The sequence below is a fragment of the Myotis davidii genome, unplaced genomic scaffold (assembly GCF_000327345.1).
Source record: "Myotis davidii unplaced genomic scaffold, ASM32734v1 scaffold233, whole genome shotgun sequence".
Lineage (NCBI taxonomy): Eukaryota > Metazoa > Chordata > Mammalia > Chiroptera > Vespertilionidae > Myotis > Myotis davidii.
In genome coordinates, this window is record NW_006285917.1 from 2,398,624 (window position 1) to 2,409,699 (window position 11,076).

General features: G+C 59.7%; 2 protein-coding genes across 6 annotated transcripts in view; both read right to left on the reverse strand.

Annotated features, from left to right (window-relative positions):
- Positions 1–11,076, reverse strand: part of ATG101 (autophagy related 101) — a 29,152-nt gene that overhangs the window by 14,492 nt on the left and 3,584 nt on the right. For both annotated transcript variants that reach the window (XM_015559622.1, XM_006757055.2), the window contains exons 2-3: positions 9,884–9,887; positions 1,447–1,458 (exon numbers count right to left, since the gene is read on the reverse strand). The gene's annotated coding sequence lies outside the window, so the exon portion shown is untranslated. The remainder of the gene's footprint in view (positions 1–1,446; positions 1,459–9,883; positions 9,888–11,076) is intronic.
- Positions 1–11,076, reverse strand: part of NR4A1 (nuclear receptor subfamily 4 group A member 1) — a 20,845-nt gene that overhangs the window by 206 nt on the left and 9,563 nt on the right. For 3 of the 4 annotated variants that reach the window (XM_006757061.2, XM_006757058.2, XM_006757059.2), the window contains 6 exons: positions 4,016–4,893; positions 3,125–3,254; positions 2,692–2,843; positions 2,161–2,363; positions 1,898–2,076; positions 1–629 (listed from right to left, as the gene is read on the reverse strand). The exon at positions 1–629 is cut by the window's left edge and continues 206 nt beyond it. In XM_006757061.2, coding sequence (XP_006757124.1) covers positions 373–629; positions 1,898–2,076; positions 2,161–2,363; positions 2,692–2,843; positions 3,125–3,254; positions 4,016–4,891 — 1,797 coding nt within the window. In that variant the 5' untranslated portion in view covers positions 4,892–4,893 and the 3' untranslated portion in view covers positions 1–372. Of the gene's footprint in view, positions 630–1,897; positions 2,077–2,160; positions 2,364–2,691; positions 2,844–3,124; positions 3,255–4,015; positions 4,894–7,918; positions 8,082–11,076 lie in introns of those variants that run through there. The other variant, XM_006757057.2, reaches the window with a different exon arrangement.

Genomic DNA, 11,076 nt, shown 5'->3' on the forward strand with positions numbered 1-11,076 from the left:
AGGCTTGCCCAGGTTGGTGGGTCCCATCCCTCCCTCTCACCCTCCCCGCAACCTCAACCTCTTCCTTCCTGTATTTACAGCAGCATTTGGCTTATTTACAGCACAGCGGTGTGTGTTAAAAATGGTTTATCTTACAAAAACATGAAGGCCAGGGCTGGGATGGGGGGTAAGACAAATAGAAGGGGTCTCCCCCATGAATACACCCCCTCTTCCAGGGGGTGAGCTCCCCGAGCAGGTGAGGAGGCCAGTCAGTCTGCAGCTCCAGCCCCGGTGGGGGGCGGTGCTCGGGGGAATCCAAGGTCCATGGGCTCAAGGCACGTGGGGTGGCGTAGAAGTGTGCGCACACGGTGCACACGTGTCCCGAGGCTGGGGTCAGAAGGGCAGCGTCTCCATAAAGATCTTGTCGACAATGGGCGGAGGGGGCACCAAGTCCTCCAGCTTGAGGTAGAAGATGCGCTGCAGGCCTTGGGTGCACAGGGTCCGCAGCTCGGGCAGCTTGCCCAGCAGGCGGGACAGGCAGCTGGCCGGCTGGGGCTCGCCCGCCACAGCCGAGATGTGCTCCTTCAGGCAGCTGGCGATGCGGTTCTGCAGCTCCTCCACCCGCCGGGGCTCCTGCAGCCCATGCCGGTCTGTGAGGAGGGTACGGGATTCACCACCTGGACTGCACCCCTCCAAGGCCTGGCCTCCCCCAGGCCTCCAAAACCACTGCCACGGACCGTCCCTCATACGCCTCCAGCACTTTGCAAAAGCATGTCCACACACACGAAGCCACTTCTGAGCCTCATCAGAAGACTAGGAAGGCAGGGACACCTTATCCTCGTCGTCTCGAGGGAGAAACTGAGGCCCAGAGAGGTTTAATGACTTGCCCAAGGTCACACACACAAAAGGAAATCCTAGCCAAGTTTTCTGACTAGGCCAGTGTTTTTTTTCCCAAACCGGTTCCAAGAAGCCCTGGAGCTGAGCAGTGGTGCCCTAGAAGCCACCTCCAGCGAAAGCTGGCCTCAGACCCACAGGGGGCCTCAGGTTCTGCTGGGTCCGCTGTGAAATCTGAGTGCAAATGGGATGGGGGCAGATTCTGGTGCTTTAAAAAGTAAAGCATAACCGTGGCTGGTGTTGCTCAGTGGTTCAGTGCTGGCCCACTCACTGAAGGGTCACGGGTTCAATTCCTGGCCAAGGACATGCACCTGGGCTGCAGGTTGGATCCCCAGCCCTGGTCGGGGCACATGTGGGAGACAACCAATGGATGTGTCCCTCTCACATGGATGTTTCTCTCTCTCCCCTCCTTCCCTTTTACTCTCTCTAAAAATCAATGGAAAAAAATGTCCTTGGGTGAGGATTAACAAAAATAAATAAATAGTAAGTAATAAAACAGCGAGATCTGAAAACCTCCGCATTTAACACCCAGAGCCCATCCTGCATAATTATATTTACATAAACCACCCAAGAGGCCCAGGGAGCCTGTACTGTCAGAGGTCAGGATGGAGTTACCCTTGGGGGTCGGGGGGCACAAGGAGGGCTTTTGGGGGACTGGTCATGCTGGTTCCATGGGCGTGCTTAGTTTGTGAAAATTTATCATTTGGGCAGTTATGCAACATAATTCAGTTGACTTTAAAAATAAATCACAACCTTAGGCCACATACAACACCTACACAGTCTGGATCTTGGGTCGCTTGGGATCATTCACAGACTGGCCTGGGCTTCGCAGTCACACGCAGCTGGGACCCGGCCCCAGCTCTGCCTCCCCCCCCTCCCCCACACAGTGCTGCTCTCCTACCCGCGATGCTTGCCCCTCTCTGCATCCCACCCCCGCTCCACACTGTGGCCGCCTGGGAAGTGTCAGATGCCAGTCCACCCAGGGCCCTCCAGCCCTCCTCAGCCCCCAGGACCGGCCACTCACCTGTGATGAGGACAAGCGCGGAGAGGCACGCAAAGGCAGGGACATCAACGGCCAAGCTGTGCAGGGACCGAGAGAAGGCCAGGATGCTGTCGATCCAGTCGCCGAAGCCCCGGGCGCACTGCAGCCGGTGTAACACGAGGCCGGAGCAGAAGATGAGCTTCCCCTCGCCTGGCTTGGACCTGGAGGGCGGGGATGCAGGTGTGGTCAGGGGGGCTCCCGGGCAGGGCGGCGGGCAGGGGCCGGGCAGGCAGCAGGCAGCTCACCGGTAGGCCAGGCGGAGGATGAAGAGCTCCAGGAAGGCCGACTCCAGCAGCAGGTCCTGGTCGCCTGTGCACAGCTCCGCGAAGCCCGGGATCTTCTCCGCCCACTTGCGGATAACCTCCAGGGACCCCGAGAGCAGGTCGTAGAACTGCTGCACGTCCCTGGCATCCTCCTTCCCAAAGTGGGGCAGCACCAGCTCCTGGAACTAGGGGGCGGTCCAGAGGGGTCAGCATGCCACACAGGGCCCTGGGCCAGGGCCACCATGTACAGCCACCTCATGCATCAGAGGCCAGATCTCGGCGGTGAGAGAGGAACTGAGATCCCGCCCACTTCATGCCCCCCAATTCTGACACAGTCACCCGGGGCAGAGGCTGCTGGGGGGAGCACATTTTTCTAACTGGCCACCCACCCAAGGGGGTTCATTTTTCCATCTGGTCAGCCACAGGGGCTGCTCTATTTTCAATTTGTCCAACAACTGAAGAGGGGCCTTTGGTCATCTGCACGCAGGCACTGGATGTGGGCTGGGGGCTCACCTTGGAGTAGTCCAGCTTGGCTGTGCTGGGCCCCGAGTCCAGGTGCGCCCGGACCAGGGAGGTGAGGAGATTGGCAGGGGAGGCATCTGGGGGCTGCCTGGGCTTTGAAGGGAGCCGCCCCCGCCGCCCCTTCAGGCTGTCTGTCCGGACAACTGCAAAGAAATGGCAGGGGTGAGGAAGGGAGGAAGAGATCCCGGAGGGCCTCTCGGCCCAAGACGTGTACAATGCTGGGAAGACCAAGGCCCCAGAGCCCCTGAGACCAGGGGACCCAACAGGGACCGCCCCATAAGCAAGGCAGGTGGACCAGAGGTGGGGTAGAAATAGGTCCAGGCGCGCCCTCCCCCGCGGCCCACCAGGACGAATGCCTGCCGGGGCCTCTGCCTGCCACACCCATCAGGCCCACCTCTGTCCCTTGGCCTGTCCCACCACCCACCTTCCTTCACCATGCCCACAGCCAGGCACTTCTGGAAGCGGCAGAACTGGCAGCGGTTTCGCCGCCTCTTGTCCACAGGGCAGTCCTTGTTAGCCAGGCAGATGTACTTGGCATTTTTCTGCACTGTGCGCTGGAGGGGGGACAACACGGAACAGGCTGTCAGAGCACCAGCTCCTGCTGCCATCCTAGACAAAAGCCCTCTCTGTTCACAGCTATTTTTCTAACATTTGGGTGGCAGGGGAGGGAGAGGTGGAAGGGTGGGGGGAGAAAGAAAGTCTTGGGGACACTGGGGGAGGCTTCTACGTCAGGAGGAAGACCCCAGGGACACCAGGCTAGGGGCGAGGGGCTCCCTGGCAGCCCAGACACCTGCACGTCTTATGTGCCTGCATCCGCCTGTCCCTTCCTTGAGGCAGACAAGAGAGGGCCGTGGAGGGGCGGAGCGGGGTGGTGACGGGAAGCTAAGCAGGCACCCAGTGCTGGGACAAACACACAGACTGTTCCCAAGTCCACCCCCAGCCCTCAAGCACCAAGCCCTCTTCCCAGATCCTTTCATCTCCTGCCAGGAACACGAGCGCCTGGGGCCCCCTTCCCACCAGGGCCTGGATTCGTGGGGGATGGGCAGAGGGAAGCCAGAGGCTGGCCATGAGCACATACCCTCTTGGGTGCCCTTGCAGCCCACACCCTCTGCCCGTATCTCACCCCTCTCTCCATCACACTGCAGTCCCACCGGCAGTGTGCGCCCCAAGACACGAAAGGTCCCAGCCCCCTGCCATTTCCTGGGGACCTTTCCTGAAAAGCAGGACGAGTTGGGAGAACCCACAGACCCACTGGGGTGAGAGACCAGCCTGTCCCTGCTCCTCATGAAAAGCCATACCCCGGGCAGCCCAGTACCTTGAAGAAGCCCTTGCAGCCCTCACAGGTGCGGACCCCGTAATGCTGGCAGGAAGCATTGTCCCCACACACGGCGCAGCGGCCCTCGCTTCCGGCCGGGGCCCCACTCCGGGACTTGGCCGAGGTCACGGGCGCACTCAGCATCCCTGGGCCCTCCAGGTGTGGAGAAGTGGGCGCCAGGCCTGGGAAAGCCGTCGGCATGGAATAGCTCTCCCCCTCCACCAGATGGTGGGTGGCCTGCGAGGGGAACAGCTTCAGGGGGCTCTGGGCCAGGCTGGGGCCGGGGCCGGTGGGGGGACTGAAGGAAAAGAAGGCCGGTGGCTGGGGGGGCCCCGGAGCCTTGGGCAGCTGCTCTGTCCATGCCCGCAGGCCTTCGTAAGTCTGGTTGGGTGAGAAGGGGCCAAAGGAGCCGTCCCAAGGAGAGAGCTGGGGTGGCTGGAGGCCGGGCGTGGGTGGTGACGGGGCTGAGCAGGGACTGCCGTAGTAGTCAGAGCCGCTGGAGGACAGGGTCTCGTCCAGAGGGCCGCTCAGGGTGCCGGGGTAGCAGCCGTACACCTGGAAGTCCTCGAACTTGAAGGAAGCAGAGGCAGGGGAGGTGGCTGAGGACGAGGATGTGGAGGAGGCCGAGGAGGAGGCTGAGGAGGATGGCTGGGCTGTTCCCGGCAGCTGGTAGAGGAACGTGTCAAACTCCCCCGTGTAGCCGTCCATGAAGGTGCTGAAGCTGGGCAGGGCCGTGGGCGCAGTGGGAGCCGCCTCGGGGCTGGCCAGGTCCATGGTGGGCTTGCTGAGCTCGAGGGTCAAAGGGTCACTTGCCAGGTGGTCACGGGGTCCTGGGCTTGGTGCTGGTGTCCCATATTGGGCTTGGATACAGGGCATCTCTGGAGAGGGAAGACACCAAAGAGGGGAGTCCGTGAGAGAAGCCTGACTCTAAAGATAGACATGAGCCCTGACCGGTGTGGCCCAGTGGATAGAGCGTCGGCCTGCGGACTGAAAGGTCCCAGGTTCGATTCCGGCCAAGGGCATGTACCTTGGTTGCGGGCACATCTCCAGTTGGAGGTGTACATGAGACACTGAGGTGTTAGAGCCACAGTCAAGCCTAGAACCCAGGAATCCTGGCCCCCGGCCACAGCACCATCTCCACCTCCTTGTCACAAAAAGCCCCTGAGCAAAGGCCCAGCGAGAGTGGTCTCGGTTGGAAGGCCTGCCACACCCAGTCAGCCTGGGAGCCCTGGGGAAGGCATCCAGCCAGAATTTCTCTGTCAGAACAGGGGGAAGCTGTGTTCCTCCAGTGCCCTGCCCTCCCTCGCCGGGTAAGGCATGGGTGGGGGCTGGGAGAAGGGTGGGTGGGAGAAGCAGCCAGGCTCGGCCTTGCCCAGTCCCCAGGAACAGATAGGCTGTTTCTCCAATCTGGCACTTCTGGGAATATTCCCAGGCACCACCTAGCCTCTGCAAAACTCCCTCTCTGCCCCCCGCTCCGCCCCCCGTACCTGGAAAGGACATCCTGCAAATGGAAGAGGAGCTGGGAGTGAAGGCCCCACTGCCTCAGAAAGAGGCCTAAGCAGCAATGAACCTGTCTCGTACCCCTGCCCCCACACTGCATACTGAGCAAAGGCTGCAGATCCCACGTGCACACCGGTCCTGCCATCTGGGGATTGGTACCCACTCTGCACTTGCCTGGGATGCTCTCAGAGGCAAAGAGGAAGAGAGCCCAGGACTCCTCACCCCGTCCCCAGCTCCCCAGGGGATTGGGTAACCTGGCTCCAGACCTTTAAAGGCCATTTGCTGAAGAGAGGCTGAGGGGAGGCAGGAGGGAGCAGAGAACAGCCCCTTGGACGACCAGGAGAATGGACAGTCCCTAAGAGGAATTTCTCTGCTACCCCCAAGCATTTTTCTCTGTACTTTTTATAAGAGAGCTCTCCGAGTCCACCAGGAGACGGGCAGTGGCTATGCAGGGAGAGAGGCTTGCTGGGAGAAGACATCCTGCCCTGCCTGGATCCCTCCATGAAAGGGTGTCTGTGCTCTGAAAACTTCAGGAGCTCAGACAATGGGGTTACACCCCCACCCCAATCCTGAGGAGCAGAGAAGCATCACTCAAGGGGATCCGTAAGCTCCCAGACTGGTCATAAACTAACAGAGAAGTTTCCCATCCCTACCCCCCTGGGGTCTGCACAGCTCTGGCCTCACCAGCCAGGGAGGGACGCTGGGTAAGAAAGAGAGCTGGAACAGAGCACCACAATCTAGAGGGGCAGCAGGAAGGGGCAAAGAACCCAAAGAGTCCTCGGGCTCTAGCCTTTCTCCCACTTCCATGGGCCCTAGAGAGGGTAGCGCCACCCTGACCTAACACTCCCCCAAGCAGCCCAGACAACAGAGGCCCAGAAAGCTCTGGCCCCACCCACCCAGCAGCACCTGTCCACAGCACACAGCACCTGTGAGAGATAAGGCGGCCACGTCTGCCTGCGCTAGGAAAGCGCGGGCAGGGATGGGTTTGGGGTGGAGGAGAGGCAGCAGCCACGAAGGGCTGGGCGTTCCAGCTTTATTCAAATCCTGTTTCTCCACTTGGACGTCCCACATCCGGATCAACCCCCACCAACCTATACCCACACCCCCATGCAGGTACTTAATGGCACAAGATACGGACCCACATGGGGGTGGAGACGACAGCAAAGTCCCACAGGGAGGAGGAAGGGGCGGGGTTGAAGGAGGGAGGGGGCGAATCCGGCTTCAGGCAGGTCCTGGCAACAATGCGGCTTGCACCTGTTATGCTGAACCCGCCTCAGGCTGCACCCTACCTGTCTGATCCAACAGTGACTCCGGGGGTAGAAGGAGCGGGGTATCCTCCAGACAGTACCACACCAGAGACTCCAACATTAGAACTGACATCCAGGATCCCCAAGGACCAGGGTTTCCACCTCTCTCTCTCTCTCTCTCTCTCTCTCTCTCTCTCTCCCCCCACCCCCTCACACACACACTCCTACCTTTTGCCTACTTAGCTTTATTCACCCTTCATATTCAAATAAAAAATCCTCTTATTAGGGTAATTTTTCTGGACCCTCCAGTATACTTCCATTACTTTCGTTGTGTACTGTCATAAAACCATGTTCCTTTAGAGTGGTTTTCTTAATTTGTGCTTATATATTACTTAATCCCCCTCTCTCTCTCTCTCTCTCTCTCTCTCACACACACACACACACACACACACATAGAGGATCCAAGCTACAGCTAAAACAAGTTTCCTTGTTCTTCCAGAGACCCTGCTCCTGCCCCAAGAAGACTTTCTTATTCCATGATGCAACGCACCCCCTCCCCTGTTCAGCCACCGATGCTGGCCATTTCCGTGGGCAACCCAGAGTCTGCTAACATAGTTCGGGCAGAAACTCCAGGCTGTATCCTGCAAGCTCAGCCACAGCCTCTTAAGTGTTAAGAAAACTGCTAGGAGCATGGGGAGGGGGCTGACATGCTGGGGGGAAGGAGACCCTTTTGGAAATCCAGCGGATCCCGGCAGCTGAAGCTCTCTGTACCTTTCCCCCCACTGTACTGGGAACCCCGTCAGCACCTCATCCAGGGCGCTATGTGCCCAGGGGAGCACCCTGGGGGACTGAGCTACGGACAGCTTCCTACTGGACAAGTCCCGACTCCTGGCGCCAACCCTAACCCCCTGAGGCTTCCACCTTGCACAGACATTACCCCCGCACCAAGCAGACTCCAGTCCAAGCTGGGTCCTCGCTCCGTTCCAACTGCTCCCGACAATTCCAGAGCTGCACCCTACACCCGTCCTCCGGCATGATGACCCTGCCTACAACATCCTTTCTACCTGCGCGTACACCCATCTCCTTCATGCAACACCCCGAAAAAACCAAGACAGAGAGCTCAGATGGGCTGCACGCTCCCCGCGGGGGTACCTACCCGGCCGGCTCCTGCTTCCCCAGCCCGGGACCAGCACCCCGAGTCGATGTCTGACGCCGAGTGCGCTCCTGCCGTCCTGCACACTCCCCTAACTTTCGCAGCCGCCACCGCTGGGGCTCCCCGGCGGAGCCGACCCTCCTCTTAAGCGCTCCGTGACGCACGGGGAGGGGCGGGGGCGCCTCTGACGCACGGCCGGCTAGCCCTGGCCATACAAGGGCGCGGGGGGCGGTGCGGTTCCGGCGGGAGGCGGCGCGGGCCGGGGAGCCCGAGGGGGCGGAGCGAGAGGGGGGCCTGGAATGTCTGCGCGGGTGACGCACGCGGGGTTCCATTGACGCAGGGAGCGCGGACTGTTTGATCTATAAATAGTCCCCTCGCGCCCGCCGCGCCGGCTAAAAATAGCAACCCGTGGACTCCCTAGGCTCCCCCGCGACACCCAGGGCCCGGCCCGGGGTCCCCAGGTCCGAAATAACCGGCTCGAGGGCCAGAACCCAAGGAGAGGGCGCTCTGGAGCCGCGGCCTCAGGGCTTCCCCATGAGGATCTCCTCCCCCTCCAGCTGCTCCCGCTCCCTCCGGCTCCCTGGCCCGCTCCCTGGGCCCGCTCCGCCTGGCACCCTCCCAGGTCCTTCCCGGAGGCCTGGGCTTGGGGCGGGCAACCCAGGCACACACCTGAAGCACCTGCGCCCCCACCGCAGCCCCCTGCACTTGACCGGTCTCCCCCTGCGGTCTCCCCAGCGGGTCTGGGGCTGAGAGGTGGCCCCAAGGATCAGTAAGAGCCGTATTCCCTCCCCCCCAATTTCCTATGCAAAATACCTTCCGGAGGGCAGGGGTTTTGCCAGGCAGAAGATGGACCAATGGGCTCTACCCCGCCCGCCCGCTGAACTTCATTTCTCACCAGTCCCCTCCACAGTCCCTAACAGGTTGAGTGAACTCTGGTGGGAAATTACCGAATTTCAGAATTGGGTTGGGCCTGAGAAATTTTTTCGAATTTGTGCAGACTCTTCCCCATTTTATAAATAAACTCAGAAATACGGCACTTGTTCAAGGTCACACAGAAAAGTGGTGGCCCACGGGGGTGATCCCCACTGACTGCATATCTAGGGGATCTTTTCTCGCCGTCCCCTGTCCCGAATAAGGGATTACCCACACTCCCACCTCACCTCCAACACCTGTGGAAAGCTCTGACCAGCCCTGTATCAGGGCTATCTCAGGGCACAGACCAGCCTGCAGCCATCTGGAACCTTCCCCGGTCTGGCTATCATCCCTCCACCCCCATTCTGCTCCTCGCCTGGGGAGCCCTTACCTGCTAGGAAAGAGAGGAAGGAAGGGCTAATATTCATAAGGAGAACACACACACACAAACACAGACACACACTGGGGCCCCACCCAGTCCCCTTCTCCCCTGCAAGTCAACATGAAGTTTCTGCTTCCACTGAGCCTGCACCCCTGTGCCCCACTCTCACCTCATCTGGGCCCCCTACAGCAATCCCCTCTACCCTTGATGCACTTTCTGCTCCTCACATCCATCCTCACCTTCATCTCAGGTTCCCCACACCCTTGTCTCCAGCCCCCACTTCTGTTCACTCAAAGGTCCAGCCAGCACCTCAAACTTCATCTGTTCCAAGCAGTGCTTGTCATCTGTGTACTAGCCGTCACCCCATCTCCGCTCCTGATGCCCCACATGCAACTTTTCATTTTTTCCTGAAATTCTATTTTGGAACATCTCTTGGACCCCCAGTTCCTACTGCCAGCCACAGCCATGCCTCAGTGGTCCCTGAAGGGAGCAGCAGCAGCCCAGCCGAGTGAGGCCAGTGGCCTCCGCTTTTCCTTACCCGCACTCATTAAGACAACTAAAACCACCCCTTGACCAGCTTGTCTCCACTTCCCAAACCCCACTGTCCCCCCGGGTTGAGCAGTCTTCACCTAACACCAATCTCATTCGGTGATGTGGTCGGGACGTGCCAGAACGCCCCTATTACAGCATACAATCTCCATGCGGACCAGCCTTCAGGGAGCTCTGGCTCCTCCCAAACCAGCTTCCAGAGACCCCTCAAGGCCACCTGGGTAAAGGCGAAGCCTGGGCAGGGTAATGCCAATGGGACCAGCCAGGATCTCCACACCACTTAAGCCGAAATTTTTCTTTGTCCTGGGCCTTTGCATAAGATTTTGCTTAGGAGGAAAAAACAAAAAAAGGATTCAGCTTTAAAAAAAAAAAAAAAAAGGCTTGGCCACTAACATCCACCATGTGCTCCCATTTTGCAGATTAGGACCCAAGGGCTCCCAGAGGATCTGCACCCTGCTCAGGCCCACGCAGCAAGTCCGGGCTGACGAAACTGGGCTTGCCGCCCAGTCCCCCAGCCCGCCCTGGGACGCTTCCTTCCAACCAACAGAGCCTTCCTCAAAAAATAAAAATAATTTTAACATGTCAGCAAAAGATGATTCGCCAGATCAGCGTTCTTCCCTCCACCCCCATCAGTCAAACAGGTGTATTAGCTGCGTGAGCTCAAGCCCAGCCTTACAGTTCTTTGAGAACTGGGCCAGCCTTGAGCCCTAGCACCTGCCTTTCTTCCCGCCCGCTTTCCATTTCCCTGCTCTCCCGTGGGGAGGCCCACCCAGGAGTCCCAGGGAACTCCTGTGTGTTGAGGAGCTGTCCAGGGCCCTGCCCTAAATCTCCACATCTCAGCCCTAGCCTCCAGATCTGTGTCCGCAGCCCAGGCCCCACCTTCCCTGGCTGCTGCAGGTTTGGAGGCTGCAGTATTGCTGCTCCAAAGGCAGAGAGGGGAGAGGAGGCAGCTGCATCTGCCACCTGGACATGCTTGTAGGAGGGGAGGGGTGCCAGGAGGTCTAAACACATTACACTCTGAAAATAGAAGACAAAGGTAGAGTCCCTCTGTGGGAACACAGCCAGGGCCACGCATTGGGCACCCCTGGGCGCATCCCTGCTGGCCAGATGGCCTCCAGAGGAGGTGGACTGGGGCTCTGGAGGGAGTAGCATCTGGCTGAAGTAGGACTGTGGGGCAAGGCATATTTGATGCAGACTCTGGGAGACCTAGACCACAAGCTGGTCCCAGGCTGCCCAGAGACTCCTAAGGGACCCTCCCCCTTTCAAGATGTCCGGCCTTCAAGAGTGAAACAGCTCTGGGGGGGGGGGGGGCGGGGGG